Source organism: Columba livia, chromosome 22 (genome assembly GCF_036013475.1).
Source record: "Columba livia isolate bColLiv1 breed racing homer chromosome 22, bColLiv1.pat.W.v2, whole genome shotgun sequence".
NCBI lineage: Eukaryota > Metazoa > Chordata > Aves > Columbiformes > Columbidae > Columba > Columba livia.
In genome coordinates this window covers 5,253,475-5,272,738 of record NC_088623.1, presented here as the reverse complement: position 1 = coordinate 5,272,738, position 19,264 = coordinate 5,253,475, and the positions used below count along the sequence as shown (strand labels likewise).

Sequence of the window (19,264 nt, the reverse complement as noted above, 5' to 3'; positions counted from 1 at the left end):
GGACCGGGGAGAGGAAGGGGGGGGAAGGCAGGCAGGGTTGGTAGCGCTGCTGGGGAGATGCCAAAAAAACAAAACAAAACACGTTTTCATTTTGTCTGCACCAGCCTGGGCGCGGGAGAGAGGGAGGGAGAGGGAGGCGCGCACGCCGCCAGCAAAGCCGCCCAGCTCAGCCGCGGGCCTGCGGCCACGTCCCTGCGCGGCCGCCCCGGCAGCCGCTCTCCCTGCCCGCCCCGGCTTCGCCTGCCAAGCCCGAGTTGGCACGGCTCCCCCGGCTGCGCCGAACAAAGCCGTCACCCATCCCCGAGCCGGCGCTGACAGTAAGCAAAGTGACAGGCGCATCTTCCGCATGTTAATCCAAATGGCGAGAAGGCGAACGAGCCACAAAGACACCCCCCCCCTTCCTTTAGCCATGCGCCCACCCCCCGACCCGCGCACCCCACCCTTGGCACCCGCCGGCCTCGTGCGGGGATGGCGAAGCCCCCGCCGGCGGGAGAGCCGAAGCTTCTCCCCGCCAAACCCAGCCGAAGCCGCGCTCGGCGGGCAAACGAGGCCGCTCGGCATCTGCTGTACCTGTTCCCGCTGCCTTCATCTCGCCTTGGAACCGTGACAAGAGCGCGCTCGCCTCGGGTGGGCTCGGAGCCGCGGGGCTGTAACCCTTTGCAGGAAGTTGGCACCGATCCCAGGTAGGACTTTACTCCCCGGCTCTCGCTCTCTCCCCCCGCCGCCGCCTCCCGCTCCCTCCCCTCCGCTCCCCCACCCATCCTGTCCCTTGGGCCCCTCTCGCGTCCCCCCCAAAAAAAAACCCACCACCCGGCCCCCCGCTCCTCCTCCGGCGGCGTCGAGCGGGGGGCGGCCGAGCGGTGCCGGGGCACACGTACCCGTCATGGATGACCTGGGCAAGACCAAGAACAACAACTTCCTGCTCCGGCTCCCTAAAACGCCTGTTTCCACGCAGGGGTTAGGCGGCGCGGCGAGACGGGGGGAGCGGGGAGGAGGTTTGGGGGTTTGTCGTCATTGAACCATGCTTTTTTTTTTTTTCCTTTTTTCTTTTGCATTTTTTCTTTTTTTTTTTTTTGCCTTTCCCCCTTTTTTCCACCCTTTTCCCCTTTTTATTTTCTTTTTCCTCTTTTTTTTCCCCCCTGTTCCCTTTTTTCTTTATCTTATAACGCCTTTCTTCATCCTTTTTTTTACAACGTATATTTTCGCCCGGCAGCCCAAACCCAACGCGAAGGGAGAGGAAGGGAAGAGGAATCAAATGGGCAGAGAGAACAGCTCCGAGTCGGCAGGACAATGCACGGGAAGCGGGGAGATTAACGTAGCTCTCGAAACCCATCGCGCCCACCCCGTTCCCGAACCAGTCGCCCCCGCGTCCTCGTCTCTTTTAATACTCCCGGCTCCTGATTTATTCCAGTCAACGAGCGGGAGGGGAACGCGCGGTCCGGAGTCCACGAGCAGGAAAGCGAGCGAGAGGGAGAGCCCGGCAGAGCCCTCACAATCGAGCAGTGAGAAGAGCAAGGAAAAATTAACATCCAATTAGCGCCGTGTTTAACGAGGGAGACAGAGGCGGCTGTTGTTTTATTGCCCTGTTCTTTTCAGGCGCATCTGACAGGCAGCGGGGAAGGCACCCCGGCTCCAACTGACGTCATATTTTATTTCTTTAATTATTTCCCCCCCTCTTTTTCTCCCCTACCCGGTCTCTCCTCCTCCAAGTTTCACGGAGACGGTCTCGGCAACTCGGCCAGGGAAATTCAGGACCTTCTTGCGTTCGAGCCGCCGGCTCCCCCCTCCCCATGCACCAACACCAACCCCAGACAAACAAACACGCCAACCCACCCCAAAGTCTTTGTTCTTCCGCAAAAAAATAATAATAAACGTTGGGATCGGAGCCGGAGGGACCCGGAGGAGGTTTCTCCGTGTCCGAGCGTGTGCGTCCATCTGTCCCCTCTCCCGTCCCTCTCCCCAGACGCTCGCTCGTCTCGTAAAACTTTGCGGCATGTGACGCTGCTCCGGCCTCCTCTGGCAGCCTGACAAGAGCCGCGCAGCCGCTTTTAAGGGAGAAACTCCGTTGCTAAAGATGAGAGAATTAACGCGTTCTCAGCGAGGGACGGCGCCTCGCACAACGGCCGCCATGGCGGCGGATCGGACCCTCGCTGCGCCGGGGGGGAGAGGAGCCGAATCGAAAGCTGGGGACGCTTTTCCCCCTCCCCGCTCGCTGGGCCTCCCGCTTCTCCCCCGGGACGGGGGCCCAGCGCCGTGCAGGCGTCAAGGGAGACGTGTGGGAGCCATGGAAGGGGAAGTGTCCCGGCCGGCCTGTGCCGTCACCGCTGTCCCCCGAGGCCCAGGGTCTCCTCAGGGTGGGATAAACACCGCCGGCTCCCCCGGAGAGCGCTGCCATCCCGGGAGGGGATGGGACAGCTTGGTTTGGGGGGATTTGAGGGAGTTCTCCCCCAAAAAGGACCCGCAGCAGGCGATGGGGAGCGTGGAAAGCGGCGTCCCCAGGCTCTGCCCCTGCTCTGACAAACCACCGGTGATGGCTGGAGCCAGCGCGGCAGGTCAGGCCACGGCGCCGAGCTCTCCCGCTGTGCCCCCCAGGGCCTTTGTCCATGAGGATTTTCTCCCCAAGGATTTCCCTTGTCCATGGGAAGGAATCCAGCAGGACGCGGCTGCTCCATCGCCTCCCACTTCGGGCAAAGCCCATCCCGGGGGACGGGGCTGAGCGATGACAAGGGGACCCATCCGGGGCCGCCGCGCTGCCAGCACCAAGTCCCTACCATGAACATTTCCCAGCACGTCCCCAGCGGTGGGATCTCCTCTATCAGACTTACTATTTTATCTTTTTATTTGAATTATGTGCCTACGTGGAGCTCGGCGCTGCGGGGGAACAGGGCAAACAGCCTTATCAAGGGCAATCGTGCCGCGGGGCCACGACCTGGGCCATCCATCGCTGCCGGGGGGCCGGCAGCCCCCAGCCCTCCCGCTGACCAGACACCGGGGTGACGGGCACCCTGCAGGGGTTTGCTGGGCTGCCCTCCTCCCAAAAGCCGGGGTGGGGGGTGTTTTAACATCAGGATTTTCAGCAGGACGGTTCTGCAGGGGGAAAGCAAAGGATGATGCGCTCGGTCCCAGCTCAGCTGCACCTTCCCCGGGGAAAAGGGCTTTTAGCAGCACCTCATTGCTCCCCAAGTCCTGCCAGAGCCTGCAGATCCACCGGGCAGCCCTGTCCTGAGTTTCCCTCTCCCGGCAGCGGTCGCAGCCGCTTTTCCCCCCCCGGGCAGCTGGGAGCACACGAGGCCAAAGTCCCGGCAATCTCTGTTTGCCACCGAAGGCTGATAAACCACGCGGAACAGCCGCCATCTCCGCCCAGCCTGGGCTTGTGCAGGAGAGAGTCAATATTTAAACACAGGCTTGTTTCCTGGGCAGATAGGGCAGCGCTGGGGGTGTATTTGGAGAAACCCCCAGCTGTGTCCCAGGCACCGGGCCCAAACCTCCCCCTACACCCCTTCATTTGTTATCCTGAGGGTGGATTTCACCCCAATCTCCCCTCCCGTGGGAGGGAGGCCCTGTCCCCACCAGCTGTGGGGCTGAGCACCTGCTAACGAGGCAGCAATTTAAGGGCAGGGGGCACTCAGCCAGGGTTTGGGTTGTCTCCTTGTCTGCTCCTGGTCCCCATGGTGGGGATATCTCCAGTGAAGCACAGGACAAGAACCACGGTTAGAAACAGGGGAGGTAAGGAAATATTTCATTATGCCACAAATGGCAGGTCCTGCTTCAAGCTGAGGCTGCGAACTGGAAGCTTTGAAACCTGGTTTTCATTTAAGCTGACCAAAAGCTATATTCAAGTGTTGTGTTCCCAGCAAAGTTTGTGTTCCGTAGTGATACTGGGCAGAAATAGGAGGCAGGATGCTTGCTCTGGTGCAGGTAAATTCCTTAGGTAGATTCCTCAAAGGAAACAGCACGTTTCACTGCGGAGGCTGCAGCTGGGCTGTGCACGGGGTGTGGGAGGTTTTACAGGCATGGGGTGGCCTTAATTTTGAGGGTAAAAGCATGTTTCTGAGCATGAAAACTTTAAAAAAGAACCAGCCAGGAGTTGTTGTTTTACACCTGTATTTTGGAGCATAGTTAAATCCTCTTTGAAATAATCTCTGGTGTTAGGGAGCAGGGTCATGCGTTATTTAACTTCTGTTAATTTAACACGAACTGGAAGGAGGGAGGACAGACGGGACCGACTTCACGACACCGACGGGACTGGGTGGGAACCAGCGGTGCCAGCGTGTACCAGTGCTGCCCCGCGGACCCGGCTGGGAGATGTGGACCAAACCCATCTGAGGGTGAAAACCCCTGTGCAGTGGCAGGTTGGGGTCCCCAGAGGACCACGATGGGATGTGACCCCAGTTCCTGCTGCAGCAGCACGTGGGAACCTGCTCCAGGACCCCAAAACCTCTTCCCAGGGAGCGCAGCAACACCACTCTGTGCAAAACACTGCTGGACGGGGGAACCGAAGTGGGGGGAAACATCTGCCTGGCTGCTGTCACAGCACAGACTGGTGCAAATATCTTCATCTGGGGAGCTGAGGATAAATCCTGCGCTGCTGAGCTCTGTTATGCGAGGGCTGGCCAAGCTCCTGTGTGCATGAGGAACCCTCAGCCCCTCGCAAACCTTTGGCCAGAGTGAGCTTCATCCCTTTTTACCAGGCAATCAGCCCCGTGAGGGTAACCCTTCTGTCCATCGCTATCGGCAGGATGCTGCTGGGCTTCGGGAGCCGAGCCGTGCCCGTCTCTTTGGGACCGCGCTCCTCTTTGTGGTGGGACTCAGTTTCCCTTTGCTGTTTGATCCTGTGATTTCCCTTTCAGGCCTGTGGGAGACTGGGAGCTCCCCAGTGTTCAGGAACCCTCAAAACCTTCAATACGGGTTGCAGGGTTGAGGTTGGTCAGCTGGCGGTGCCATCCCAGCGAGGCGACCTCAGATCTGCTGCTTCTGAGCTCTGGCAGAACAAAACCACCTCCTGTCCCCATATCTCACGGCTGGATCGTTTAGTGTTTGGACATCTTCTGGTTTTCTGGACCTCCCCAGTGATTCCAGAGCTACAACCTGGATCAAAGAGACAAGACAACATCCTTCTGCTCTGATACACATCCTGTCCGAGACAGTCATGAGGATGGAGCTTTGGTCCAGCTAGAGCCTGAAGCCAGATCTCCAGAAGGCAATTTGTCACTGGCCTTGCTGGAGAGGGGGTGTCTTGCTCTGGCTCATGGATTTTTGGATCGAAAAAGAAAAAAAATATATATTGAAACAAGCTTGGGGTTTCTAGAGGAGTCCAAGTTCGTCAGCTGTCCCTGCCGAGGAGTCAGTCGATGGGGAAGCAGGCGGCGGGCACGGGCGCTCTGCGGAAGAGGAGGCTGGAGCCGCGGAACAGCTGCCCCTGAGGAGCAGAGAAGGGAGCGCAGTGTCAGCACAGCCGTCCTGCGTCACCGTGACACCAAAACCCAGCTGGGGACCTGCAGCTGGCTTAGCAGAGACCAACCTGTGCCCCCTGCAAGGCCCCAGCGCCCCGGAGGAGAAATGAGAGGTTCAGCCCTGTGAGTGCTGGGGTCGTGCACTTCCCCAGGGCGACTGGTAGAGAGGGCAGAGCCATCTCGCTTTGCTCTGGGAAATACATTGGCCAGAAGTTCTCAGGCTGCGAGCTCGGGGTATGTAATGGGGTGACCAGTACTGCCGGGCACTGGTGCCAGAACCAGAGGGGCGGAGCAGAGGGAGCCCGGAGCTCCGCGCGTGCCCCGTGCTCACCTGAGCACTGAGATACCTCCAGCAGTGGATCCAGGATGCGAAGGCGGGAGCGTAGGGGGGGAGGCCGGCGCGCAACCTGCACGGCAACAAGAGAGAGCTGAGCTGAGCGGTCTGCGCCGATGTCATGTTATCCAGATAGGTAACACGAGAGCAGCGCTAAGTGTAAACCAGGACACAAAAGCCGTGTCCGCGCCGGGCTGAAGGCCAAATGACCAGCTCGTTATTTACAATGCAACAGATCGTGTAATTTAATTACGCCTGGAGTGTACAAACAAGGAGCGTTACCTGGATATGTTAAGAGCCCAGGACTCTATGCTGTAGCTACACCTTTGAGAGCCAGCAAATATCGAGACGTTACACCATCCCACAAGCACAAATGCAGACTGCTGGCAGCAGTGGGACTGGGAAAGCCAGCTCGGTCCTGTCCCACAGCCAGCATGGTCCCCGTCATCCCTTCTGCCTCCCATCTAGTTCAGATCCAACTGCGCCACCACAACTCTCCCGATTTCTCTCCACTTGAGCTTTTACGCTGCTCCTGTCTGTGCCCTCTGATCTAGAATTATAGGCAACCTGGGACAGGAAATGAGCCAACTCTGCGAGGTGCCATCTAGTTTATGGTTCTGTATGAAAGCTTTACGATCCCTAGCAGAGGACTCAGACAACAAGGGGCTGGAAGAAAGGAAGGGAAAGCCTTAGATCTCCGTGTGACGGACATACCCACAGTTGTTCACTGCCATGAGATCTCCCACGAGAAGGAATGGGTACGTCAGCATGCTCACGGCGATCTGGAAGCACAGAAAACCGGTGTTCATTGCATCAAAAAAGCTAGTTCCAGCCTTTGCATGTTGGCAAAGTTATATTTGAATATAAAGTACAGACCAGCTTTTGTCCCCAGACCACGAGCTCTCACCCCACAGCAGCAGGAAGAGGAGAAATCATGTTTTTCTACGTACCCCCATCACAAATTTTGTGTAGCTCCGGATCACCGATGCCTGGCTGAACTGGAAAGAGAAACCAAAGCCACTGTGGAGCAGGTGGGTGACACCAGCCTGTCACTGTCACTACACGACATCCCTCTGAGCCCGAGACGATGGGTGTGGGGCAGGAAACAATGGTAACGATGCTGCATCCCAGCTGAGAATCGAGGAGAACATTTGCCACCAAACCCAATCCCCTACACTGCAGCTGAAACGCAGCCCCGAGCAGATGCGGCATCTTTAGCACTTTTACAGCGTTTTATCCCAGTGTCCCTTTGTATTAAATCAGCCACCAGCTTCCCATTAACTCCTTCTAGCTGCAGGTGTTCGGTACGAGCCCCCCAAACCCTGCACCGGGCGCTTCCACTCACGTTGTCGTCCACCGCGTAGGTGTTGATGAAGTGAGCCAGGAGATTGCAGCACCAGAGGAAGATGACGTCCCCCAGGACATGAGGGACCAAACCGCTGCAATGGCAAAGAGGGGAGTGAGGTGTAAAAGGGTCCTCGTGCTGCTTTCCAAGGTGTCCAGCCTACCCTCATCCCCTGAAAATGCATCTTTACTTTGTGAAGAACTGAAGGGAAAAGGGGAGATTTTGGGGAAGAGCTCTCCTGGCCTTCAAGCACAGTCCTGCACGTGCTGCCAGCGACTCTGCACCAGGGATGCTCTGGAGTAGGAAGTTTGGGATCTGTCGTTTGGGCACGACTCAGCCACGTCCCTTTGTTCTACCCCAAATCTTGGCCCTGCTTGACTGCTGCAGATACAAGGGGCAGCGAGATAAGTGCAGCCCCTGAGAACCTTTATCTCCAGCCAGATGCGCACCCAGAGCGAGCGTGTGCCGCTGTTATAGCCACGTAGAGGTTAGAACGCCGTGCAAAACAAGTGCAGTGCGATGATTTTTAGGGAGTGGATGCGTTTGGGTGCATTAGAACTGCTGCGGTTTGGTCCTACAGATGCGGTTTATGCTCCCCTCACAGACGTGTGATTTCCTAGCGGGGTTGTAGAGCACGTATAACTTCAGAGCCCTCCTGAGACGCTTCGGGTTGTGTTAAAGCCTTTCCTGTGAACTATTAAGTTTAATTAGGCCACTAACGGTGTTTATTTTACATGAAGGAAGGGAATGCAGTGGCTCCTTTCATATTATTTCCTCAGGAGGTGGAGAACAGGGAGGGATGCCGGGCGCTGCGCACAGGGAACATCCCAGAGGTATCTGTATTTAACAAAGGAGATTTGGGGCTGCAGAGAAGCTGTGGGCTGCAAAAGGAAGATGCGGTGACACTCAGTTGATGGAGTCTCTGCAGATCCCTGGGCCTTTCCCCTCAGGGAAGGACAGGGCGAGTCCTCCTGTGATTGTTGGTCACCTCTTGATGAGCTCACGTTCCACCTGGAGGCCCAAATCTTGTGACTGCAGAGCTGAAGGCATCCGGCCTCATAATCCCTCCTGAAATTTTGGAGCTGCCTCTACTGTTATTTACTATTTGGAAGAGTAAGCTCAGTGCAACTCTGAGGCCGGCAGAGCGATCAGCGCCTCCGGATGACAGGAGAAAGTATCGAAACAACAACTCACGTACACAAAGAATCCCAGGATCCCTTCTTCCTTAAATATCCTGCCGATGGCACTGAACACACCGCTGCAAGAAAGGACAGGAGCTGTACACGTGCAGAGGTCGCTCCATCTCCATCCCACGGGGCTCTGCAGCCCCCAGCCATGGTGCCAGCGATGCAGCGGGCAGCTCTGTCCTGCTCCTTCCCCTCAGCCCACGAAGGAGGGTCGTGCCTGTGCTCTCCCAGCCTGCAAAAACGCCTGGGACAACGCTCGGCTCACTGATAACGGTTTAAATGCTGTAGCCACAAGAGCTCTGCTTGGCTTTGGGTGAGTGGATACACATGCCGCAACCACGACACATAAAAAGGTTTGATTAGGCTGATTCTCAGCCCAAGGACCCCGTCCCGGCTCTGGGAACTCGCCAAACCCTTCCAAACTGCAGCCACTCACCTGTATTTGACTTCCCGGCCCACAAACTGGACCATGCAGCGCATGGAGATCACTAGGAGGAAACAAACACAGGGCTGGCAAAGAAACAAATCCAGTTGGGGTTGTAATGGAGGCGAAGGAAAACGCAACCTGTCCCTTCTGCCCTCCCTCCCCTCGACTGGCTTCATCTCCAGCTCCTCTCAGTGGTCCTTATCACTGCGAGACTCGTTAGGAAACAGTGCCCTCCCCTAGTTTGTATGGGATAGGAAGGATTTCTGGCCCTAATCCCAGTGGGATCTCTAGGACAAGCTCTGAATGAATGGGAAGAGAGCACCGCTCCCCAAGGCCACCCCAAACATCAGTCTCCCCAAGCAACCCCGCAGCCCTGTGTGTGCTCTGCGGCTTTGTGCAAAGCTGTTTGTGACAGAGAAGTGCACTGGGGGTTTTGGGGTGATCCTCAGTCCGGAACAGGGCTCACCGTGCAGCGGGTGTGAGACAAGCCGGGACACGCACTGCATCATCATCTCGTGAGAGGTCTGGGGAGAAGAAAACCACAGCTGGATGAAAAGCTGCGTTTCTCCACCCACGCAGGCCAGGCCCCTTCCCTCCGCGCAGCAACACCCATCGCCGGTCCCTCTTTTGAAATCTGTTGCTCATGGTGAACCTCTATTCTTACAAAATATTTCACAGCTGGACACAGAGTGGCTACTAAATACACGGCCTGTTCACCCAGAGCTTCTCTCCAAGTAACTTCACCTACAGTTTAAGCTTCCTTTGCTCCACAGGCACATCCCCAATGTGATCTCCCTGATTTGCAATATCTGCTTCTCACCTCTTTCACCACTTTCCTAAGGGAGGTCTTCACATCATCCTTGTTAGAAACGTGCTCCATGTCTTCCAGTGGAAAGGCCTGAGTGGAGAGAGAAGAAACAGTCAAAAGTGATGGAGACACCGACCCACAAACCCTCGGTGTCTGAGGACAGGAGGAAACCACAAGCAGTTGCATTTGAGAAAGGAGAAGAAAAACAGGCAAGAAGGAACACAGGAGAAGGAAGGATGGCAAGTAAAACGGGGGAAGAGATGGGTTATGAAACTGCTTACAGAAGATAAAAGTGACTGTTCAAATTAAATTAAAACCGTTTTAAAAATAAGTACTAGGGATACGGGCACCGTTCTCCTCCTGTCCTGGAGGAGAATTCAAAGCCCGTAGGAGATGGAGAGAGATGATGGGTGAATTATTCCTCCACGTGCAGCCACGGCTCCCGGGCTCTGCTGTGGTAGCACCGGCCGACCCAGCAAACTGATTTATGGAGAGAGAAGCCGACCTTTACCTTCTTCACGCTCCCCCTGGTGATGGTTGATAAAGTGCTTGAGATGAGGCGAGGAGTAAGGCCGCGGAAGAGGCCTCTTTTCCCATCCACCTCCACGATGTGTCTGGCTGGGGAATTAAAAAACAGGCTGCTGTCAGTGGGGAACCGGCTGAGCGCCCCAAACACCTCCGGTGTTCAGCCGAAACCGTCCTGGAGCTCAGCGCCACGCAGCAGCCGCTCTGCGGTCCCACCGTAAGTGATTTATTAGAACAATCCTAAATAAATTTCATATAGGATGCAAAGAATCCTTAAGTATTCCCTGTCATAACTAATCTGGAAGGATAGATGAAACGGCCTCTCCAACACGTGCAAAAACCCCCCACCAACAAACCCACAGCACCCAAACCCACCCCACCCCGGACCCTCTGCTGTGGGGCAAACACAGAGCAACCAGCGCTGGGGCCACCACCTCCTTGTCCCCAACAACAGGTGGGTAAATCTGATGGTTTTGCAACTGGTTGTAGCGGTTTACGTCTCATAGGATGAGCGCAGGGGCGCTGCTGGAGGTTGGCTTGGCTGGCCTGGAGGCTCCCGGCCATTTTTGGGCTGGGATGGTCGCTCACCGTAGGTGAAGAAGCCGGGCAGGTACAGGACTTTCCTTCCCAGCACATTTCTGCCAACAGTTGGAGGCAGCGGCTCATGCCCGACCTGCAAGAGAAACCTGGTAAGCAAGTCCCTGCCCACATCCCCGCATCCCTATAGGGGCCCCTGTTACGGAAGGCTTCTCAGGATGCTGGTTCTATAGGGGTTTCCTGTTCCTCATCATATAGAGTATCCCCACCCCCCCATTCTGTGGGGCTCCCCACTCTACAGGGTGTCCCTGCCTGCTGTCACATGCCCCTGTATTAGAGTCCCCGTTGTACAAGGGTGCTCATCCCTTCATTACATAGGGCTTCCTGCTCTATAGGACGTCTCTGCTGTAGCGAGTATCCTCATCCTCCTATAGATCTCCTCGTTTTACAGCTGCTTTCGCCCTCCCAGTTATACCATTATACAGAGTGACATCATCACCTGTTGTACATGGGGGTTCTTGCAGGGGGGTCTTCATTGCCCCATTATATAGGGGTGTTCCCCCCCACTATACAGGTGACCCCATTGCATCCTATTATAAACAGGTGGGGCTGTACATACAGCAGTCCCCGGCTCAGAGGGGCCTTCATGGGGGCACTATATAGATGTCCCCCTCCCTTCATGGTATCGGGGCCCCGATCCCCCGTTATACACGGGGTTCCCGTTCCTCCCGGTGACCCCCTCACCGCCACCCCCCGCCCCCACCCCGACCCCTCGGACCTGGATGAGCAGCTTGACGTAGAGCAGCGGGTGGCTGGCGGCGGTGAGCCCGGCTCCCAGCACCACGAACAGCCCCTCGGTGCCCTCGGCCCGGGCCGCCCCCCCGCCCGGGGCCGCCGCCGCCTCCCGCCCCGCGGCACCGCCAGGGGGCGCCCGCGCCGCCGGGGGCAGCGGCGCCTCCGCCGCCATGGCCCCGCCGCCACTGCGCATGCGTTGCCCGCAGGCGCCTTGCGCCACCGCGCTGGGCGGAACCATTGCGTGAAGGGCAGGGGGGGATGCGGGCGGAACCATTGCGGGAGGGGGGCTGGAGGCGCGGTGTGAGGGAGGGGACGCGGCGGCCATGGCCGAGGACGGGACGGGGAGGCGGGTGGGCAGCGGCGTGGGGCCGGGCGCTGCGCTCTGCTTGCCCGAGGGCTCTCCTCGGAGGGTGGGCAGCAGCAGGATGCACCCGAGGGCCGGGCTGTGGGGCCTGCAGGGCTGGTGAGCCCCTGGCCTGGCCCTCCTGCCGTCCCTGCAGGGCCCTCCCGGCCCAGTCGTGGCCCTGAGGGGACCCCGGGCCAGCGCACTCCGTGTCTGGGCTCCCTCACACCCCTCCTGCCCCACGCACCCTTGGTTGTGCTGCTGCTTGGAGCACATGGCGAATTCCCCAAAAAACGTGGGCAAATTCCCCTGCTGCTGGGGAAAAGGAGTTCAGTTTGCAGACGTGTAGCCAGGGGTCTCCACTGGAAGTGGCTGCTTGAGCATCTGGGAGGATCCGATCTCCAAGCGCCAGCCACGGGCTGTCCAGGTGTTTGCAGCGATGTGTCTCCTAGGAAAGGGAAGAGGGAGAGAGAAGTTCCTTGGACTGCATGGCACCTCCATAAAGCAGCACCTCCATAAAACATCACCTTCACTTGGAGCTGGGACCCGCAGACAACATGATCGCTCTCATCTGCCTTGGCCCTGGTGTAGAAGTAATTCTGAGGTTTGGGGTGAGTCCTGGCGGTTGGGCAGATGAGTTTTGCAGTGCTTCCTAAAGAGGCACAAGATTTCCTTCTGCCATGGTTGCTTGTCCTGCACCTCGGCTGCCCACTTTGCCCCAGGGCTTTGTGCTCTGGGTGGCTCCAGAGCCAATTAATTGTCCCCATGGTCCCACAGTTGAAATTTGGCCTGTGATGATGTTGCCTTGGAACCATTTACAGCATTTGATCTGCTTCCATTTCCCCACCATGGTGTGTCTGTTGTTTATCGTGAAGTGGGAGTTTGATTTAGAGGAAATAAAAGTGACTTAATGACTTTTGGAGGAAGCTGAGGAACCTGTAAATGAGTTTTCTGGAAAAGAAAACAGTTTAGCTCAAGTCAGCACGTATAGAAAGAGAGAAGTTCCCTGTCAGCTCTCAGCAGTGGGTTTAAGCTGACAATGGATGTCTTCCCAGTTTCTACCCAGAGCCATTTACCCCAGGGACCCGTTCTTGGGTGACAACTCGCTGTCACCTTCATGGCCTGTGCCCTGTGGGCTTCTCCCTTGTGCCCGCTCTGGACCCATTTTCCTTGTCTTTGCCAGAAAAGGGAACAGGGAAAACCACCAAAAAATCCTATTCCTCTGCAAAACCACGTACACAAACCCTCTCCTTGGCTGACACTTCTGGGCTGTTTGGCTTTTAAAGCCTCATGCCCGAGGCCGCTGGCTCCCTGCTTTGGCTCCGTGGTGACCGCAGGCGGAAAGCCAGAGCTGTGCCAGCACCGCGGAGGGAAATAAACGCCTGTGAGTGGGATAAGCGGCAGAGCCGTGCTTTTCTAGAGCGGGACAGGGATGCACCGCGTCAACAGGGGGCACTGGAGGAGAGGGGCTGGATCCTGCCCCGCTGGGAGGACGTGCGGGCTCTCAGCGCCCAGGCTGGAGCAGAGCGGAGCAGCATCAGTGCTGGTGAATGGATGAGTGATCGCACTGGTTGCCCATGGCAGGGCTGGGAATTTCCTGGGAGGCACAAGCAGGATCTGCATGGCCAGACTGCTCCTGCAACCAGGCAGCCCCAGCAGCCTCTCCCAGGTGGCTGCCAGGCACCAAGCAGAGCACGAGAGGGAGGAACAGCAGGCTCAGCAAGGGCTCAGCTTCAAATGCTTTCATTCTTTCAAATGCCTCCCTTCCAGGAGCTCACTGCTGACATCAGGTCAGGCTGGGGGACCACAGCAGCACTCCCCAAAATCTCCCTGCGAGGGGGAAGCAGTGGGAGCTGCCATGGTCACTGTTTCTCTCTCTGTCTCTCTCCCCAGAAGAGGAAAGTCTGTGCTAACCTGACGCTGCAGCACCACATGCTGGAACCTGTGCAGAGGATCCTGCGCTTGGAACTCATCCTGAAAGATTACATCTGAAAACTACCTCCTGAGTCCCTGGACCGGGACGATGCACAGAGTAAGAGCTCTGACTGGTTGTGGGGACTGGGGGGTGGGTTTGAGGGGGAAATTTCAGCCCCTGATATTGTACACGGGCATCAAGATACCTCGGTTCTCTCACCAGCTGCCCTGTGCGCTCGGATAAACCTCTCGGACTGGCCCTTCTCCAGCAAGGAAAGGGATTAATCTGCCCTTGCAGGGTCTGTGGAGGTCAGTGGGGAGGTGGGAGGTGGTTCAGGGTAAGGATGGTCCCTCCAGAGCATCCCCCAGGGAGACCTGCAGTGACCAGGGGAGCTGTCAGATCCCCACGGGTCCCAGCAGCTCCCAGTCCCGCTGCCATGGAGCAATAAAGGAGTCGGCTGGCTGTCCCTCTGTCCCCAGAAGGGCCTGACAGTGTCACAGGCACTTGTGCAGCATTTGGGGCCGTTCAGGTTGCGTCCAGGGGAGGGCAGCAGCCACAGCACAAGTGGCTTCCCTGTGGGTGACAGACCCAGGGGTATTCTCTCGCAGCTCCTCAGCAAGTCTTTAGCTCTCCTCCATTTCTCTTCTCGTTGTAGAGGCTCTGGAGATGATTTCTCTGGTGTCAAAACACCCCGGCCTATCCTGCTCACGGCAGATCCCAACTTCTCTACATTTTGTTTTTTCATCACAAAAAGTGTGAGGAAGGGGCACGTTTGCCACCACACAAACAAGCCTGACCCTCCCGTCCCCTCCCTCCCTGCTCTCTGCACTGGATGGAGATGATGGGGGTACCCGAGCGGGAGGGCCGGGGGGTTTTGGGGAGGCTGCACCCCACCGTGCCCTGCCGCTGGCTGCCGCCCGAGGGCAGCAACACCTCAGCCTTCCCGAGCCTGGCTGGGCGGTGGATGGTGCAGAGGGATGCTCAGTGTTGTGAAAACATTTGAGGAATTGCATTTGCAGTGATAAATCCTCCTTGAAACCCCCGTGTGCAGTCCAATGAGCATGTTTTGGGGGGTGTATTTTCTGGAGCGTGCTGTGGGATTGTCACCGGGACCCCACATCCCCTAATCTGACACCCCATAGGGACCCATCTTGTCACTCACCCAGCTCAAGGACACTAGTCCTGGGTATAGGGTGTCCCTGTCCCAGCCTGTCACCAGTCCTGGCCTCACACTGCTGCAGTCCCATGGTGTGGGGGTATCGCAACCCACAGACACCCCCAGCCTGCACTCCTGCCCACCCTGACCTTCCCTGCACCCCATCCTGCCCACAAGCATCTTCCACCCGTGTACTTCTCTCAGTCACCAATTTCCCAGGGAGGGGACACTTGGGGACAAGGCTGGATCCACAGCTGGTGCTGGTGCAGGGCAGCGATGCTGGGAGATGCTGCAGCCCCACATTTTTCTCTCCACATCCTGTAACTCCTCAAAAATGTTGCCCAGGCAGAGATGCCACTTCAGAGCCTGCCAGGGGCTAAATGGGCTGGGGGAGCCCTGTGTGGGGGCCCTGGAGGGCATGGAAGACTCCAGCCCAGCAGCCTCGGGCTGAGCCCGTGGGTGTCACACAGGGCTTAATGAGCAGGAAGGGAAGTGAGTTGGGGCCAAATACTGCAAATGGGGACAGCACTGGGGGAAGGGGTGGCGAGTAAAGATGAGCCACAGCCTTTGTCGCTTCGTGGCGCCAGGAGAAACCCGTGAGCATCATCCTTCTGACCTACCCAGCCCAGCCCAGGGAAGGATAAACCCTGGTGGCTTTACCTCCTGCAACATAAGAAAAACATCAATGAACGGGGAGAGGAGCTGGGTGTGGGGGGCAGAGCTTTGCCAAAGCAACTGCCCCTCAGGGTGTCACCAGCGTGGGGCTGAGCCCGCAGGCAAACAGCATCACCCCAAAACCGCCCTCACCTCCCACCACCCCCTCCTGCGCAGGGGAAACCCAGTGCCCCTGGGAAGAGGTGCTGGAGGGAAGGAGCGAGCCGGGGAAGCCCGTGGGGCTGGCAGGTTGTGCGCAGTGGCCGCCTCGGCGTCACCCTGTGTCACCGAGGAACAAAACACACCCGGAGCGGGAGCTGCCGTCAGCTCATGAATGGGCCTAAGAATAGATTTCCTGTTTACTGAACGAAAAATCGCTCCTGGGGCAGAGGGCACCTGGGTGCTATTTTTACCGGCTCCTGCCCACCCCCTTCGGGGACCACCATCCTGCTGCAGCTCCCGTGTGTGTGACAGGGATGGAGGGGACATGGGACACCAGGGCTGTACTGAGCATCCCCAAAACAAGTCGGTGTGAGACCCAACTCACAGGATTTTGAGATTCCCCCCTAGAAAAAAAAAAAAAAAAAGAATAAAGGGATTTTTGCACCCAAAACTTGCAGCAAACGCACTGATGGATTTTTCCCTTCCTGTGCTTTTTCAGTCCCCTGGCCACGCCGCAGTGATGGTCAAGCGGAGCAGTTTGGCCTCCCGCCTCCCGGCGCAGAAAGCGAAACCCTGTGGAGAAGTCACGCAGTTTCCTATTCTCGAGAATGAGGAAGGCTCGGAGGCCACTTACCGGAATCCCCCCCGGCCACAGACCCCCCCCGCTGCCTCTTCTTGTAAGCACTGACCAAAAAACCTCGCGCAAGGCGCTCGCCGCAGCTCCGCCGGCTGGGCCACCCTTTGGTGACAACAGCCAGCGGGGAAGGGGAGCGGACACCCGTGCAGCCGCCACTTGGCCGAGGCTTTTATGTCCCTTGGTCACCCCCTGCTCCCCAGGAATGTCCCTCACGTGTCCCCCAAGCATGGGGCCCATATGGGCCCTATAGAACCCCCTGACATGCAGGGCTGCTCTGGGAGCTGCTCTGTGTGCTGGAGGCTCTTGATCTGTAGGGGCACGTTCTATGGGGGTTTCTCTATAGGGCAGGCATTCCTTCTCTATAGGGATGGCTCTACTGGGTATATTCTCTCGCTTGCTGATTGCAGGTGCCTATAGGGGCTTCGCTCTGCTGTGGGGTGGGATTTCCTGCTCTATAGGGGCTGGTTTCCAGGGACTGCATCACTGATGCAGGGGCTCATACTCTATAACGCCCGCGATGGGGTTCTATAGGAGCTGGGCTGCACAGAGGGGGATCTATAGGAGCTGTGCTGGCAGAACCATCCCTGGAGCATCCTCCCCCTGCCGTGCCCAGGGCGGTGGGGGGCACCGGGGACCCCCATCTCCCCCAAGGCTGGGGGCAACCCCTGGGTGGGAGATTTAAGGATGGGATATTAAATGATGCAAAATAGCTGTAATGACCCCCCCTCAAAACAAACAAACATAAAACAACACAGTGAGGATTGTGGCAGCTCAGGGCTGTGGTACCCCCATCCTGCTCTGCATCCCCCTCAAACCCCCCAGGAGCAATAAAAGCAGGAGGGGGACCCCAGGATCCACACAGCTGCACCCCCCTTTGCACCACACTGGCAAAACGTCATTGCCAGGGTGTCCCCAGGCTGGAGGGAGCTTTTGGGGGTGCAGCTCCCCCTCTTTCTCAGGGTCTCTGCAGGCTGCTGGCAAAGGGCGTTTCATGCAGCTGAGAACCAGGTCGTGCATCTCGCTGTCTTCTGAGGCGGGAGGTGTTTCCCGGTGGCGCAGGAATTCGCTGTTTGCGCCTGTGTTGCAGGAGGCTGGAGGAAGGAAAAGCTGGGGGGAGAGCTGGGGAGGGCTGAGCTGGCGGTTGTTATTATTTAATTTCATTTTCCTGCCTCCATCCAGGAATCTCTGCAATGTGCCGGCTGCACCCGGGAGGCTGGGGCGGCCGTGAGTCACCGCTGCCGCTGGAACGTGACTCAGTCCTGCTGCTCTCGCCGGCAGGACATGACCAGACTGCCAAACCTCGCGGCAGCCCCAGCGCCACGGCTGCCCACGCGAAATCCCCCCCGAGCGCAGCCCACAGGGGTATCGGCCCATCGCCGTGGGGTGGAGCTCAGGCGGGGGGGCCAGAATGGGCTCTTTTATTTATTTTTTTGTTCCTTTTATTTTTATTTTATTTTTATTTATTTATTTATTCATTTATTTTAATCTTCTTTTCTTTTTTCCCAGGAAAACCCTCTCCACCCACTCTCTATGCATCACCATCATGCTGTAGGTACCTCCTCAGTGGTTTTTGCTGCCCAAGCCCTACGGGGCAGCAGGGAAAGCTCCTGGTGCCGCTCCTGCCCCAGTTCCCGTGCCTCAGTTTCCCCATCCAGTGGGGAGCAGAGATTTCCCCATCGGGACGTGGGTTACTTCAGGTTGTGCTTTGAGGTCAGTGAGTAGCAGCTACGGGGGCTAATTATTAATATTAATAGGCAGGCTGGGGCGGGGCTCAGGCGGTGGGGAGGGACATGGAGCAGCCCTGAGTCACAGGGCAGGAGCAGGGGCTGCTGAGCTCCCGCACACTCGCTGCACCCCATGTCTGCGACAGCCTGGGGCTGAGCCCACCAGGGTGGGAGGATGCTGAGCATGACCCTCCTCATCCTCAGGCCTCTGCCGTGCGGAGAAACAGGCTGCTGGGGGGGCAGAGCTGAGCACGGGGACACTCGTGACACCGCGGGGCTCGGTGGCCGCAGCTGCCTCTGTCAGCCGTGATTGAGAGCCAAGCCGGGCTGGCAGCCCTTCTCTGTGATCTTGTTAATTAAGAAATACATTTAATTAGCAGCACCCCAGCTGTGACTCAGCTCATCAGCATGATCGAAACAAGAGCCGGACTCCAGCACCGGGGCCACGGCAGCGCCAAACCGGTCCCCCCAACACCAGCTGCGACCCCCCCAGCTCTGCCATAGGACCCCATTGCCCGCCAGGCACAGCCCGGCGCCCCCCCGGGGTTTTGGGGTGGGTTTTCCCCCTGATTGGCGACAGGTTGGGGCTCAGACCGTCCCCTTCTCACACACGGCGTGTCACCCCCACCCAGGGCAATTACCCATTGCCACGCTGCAAATAATTATATTAATAACTTATTTACCGTGCTATAAATAGCCCCGATAATGACAGCCTGGGCTTTCCAGGAATAGATCGCCAAAAAATGCGGGGAAAGCCGTTCCCACCCCAGCCTGGGTTGCAGACGGGGAAACTGAGGCACTGCCGGTTTCGGGCATGACTCCCGCCCGCTGCACCGCGCCGTCTGCCAGGCAGCTGTGGAATTTGCTCCCGAATAAACTGGCATGTAAATGAGCCCTTATGTATATTTATAGGTGCCTCCTGCCAGCTGGAATCTAATCGGGGAGAAAATAAACCGGGAAACTGGTTGGAATGGGAGGGCGGCGCTTCACACCTCGGCCCCACGCGCCGCTGCTGGGGATGAGTGTCTGTCCCTGGGGTGTCTGTCTGTCCCTGGGGTGTCTGTCCCTGGACTGGGGTGCACAGCTCTGCTGCTGGGTGCCCATCTCCAGGTGCCTGAGGCCTCGGGTGACACCAAATGCTCTGCAGTGGCCCTTGGGGGCTGCCAAATTTGGGGTTTTGCCAGCACTGGCTGTAGGGGGGGTCGCAGTGGCGCATTTGGTATCCCTGTGCATGGGGGGGTGGCACAAAGGGTCCCTCTGCA

General features: G+C 57.8%; 1 protein-coding gene and 1 long non-coding RNA gene across 10 annotated transcripts; one reads left to right on the top strand and one right to left on the bottom strand.

The window, feature by feature from the left end:
• The first annotated feature begins 527 nt into the window (after positions 1–527).
• On the top strand, positions 528–18,894 carry LOC102097538 (uncharacterized). Of its 9 annotated transcripts, none has more exons than XR_010467633.1 (8): positions 528–683; positions 1,214–10,533; positions 12,207–12,365; positions 13,648–13,786; positions 14,325–14,424; positions 16,141–16,318; positions 17,458–17,988; positions 18,383–18,894. It is a non-coding gene; the product is annotated as an uncharacterized LOC102097538 (long non-coding RNA). The 9 variants fall into 9 exon arrangements; XR_010467635.1 differs by having other exon boundaries at positions 16,141–17,640; positions 17,785–17,988; XR_010467631.1 differs by adding an exon at positions 13,892–13,977 and having other exon boundaries at positions 16,141–17,988.
• MTCH1 (mitochondrial carrier 1) lies at positions 4,088–11,664 on the bottom strand. The gene is made up of 12 exons (XM_065038827.1): positions 11,395–11,664; positions 10,668–10,752; positions 10,066–10,172; positions 9,567–9,644; positions 9,213–9,270; positions 8,756–8,807; positions 8,331–8,390; positions 7,133–7,226; positions 6,738–6,785; positions 6,502–6,569; positions 5,785–5,860; positions 4,088–5,419 (listed from the first exon to the last, which is right to left on the bottom strand). The coding sequence occupies exons 1-12, from the start codon at positions 11,647–11,649 to the stop codon at positions 5,345–5,347; spliced, it is 1,056 nt and encodes a 351-aa protein (XP_064894899.1). The 5' UTR covers positions 11,650–11,664; the 3' UTR covers positions 4,088–5,344.
• Positions 18,895–19,264: the final 370 nt, after the last annotated feature.

What these genes read in the sequence shown, in the direction of transcription:
- MTCH1 (XM_065038827.1), bottom strand. Translation starts at nt 11,649, where the DNA reads ATGGTTCCGCCCAGCGCGGTGGCGCAAGGCGCCTGCGGGCAACGCATG. An exon ending in GCCCGGCTTCTTCACCTACG is followed by an intron (nt 10,173 to 10,667) that starts GTGAGCGACCAT and finishes TTAATTCCCCAG; the next exon opens with CCAGACACATCGTGGAGGTG. An exon ending in TTAGGAAAGTGGTGAAAGAG is followed by an intron (nt 9,271 to 9,566) that starts GTGAGAAGCAGA and finishes TCTTCTCCCCAG; the next exon opens with ACCTCTCACGAGATGATGAT.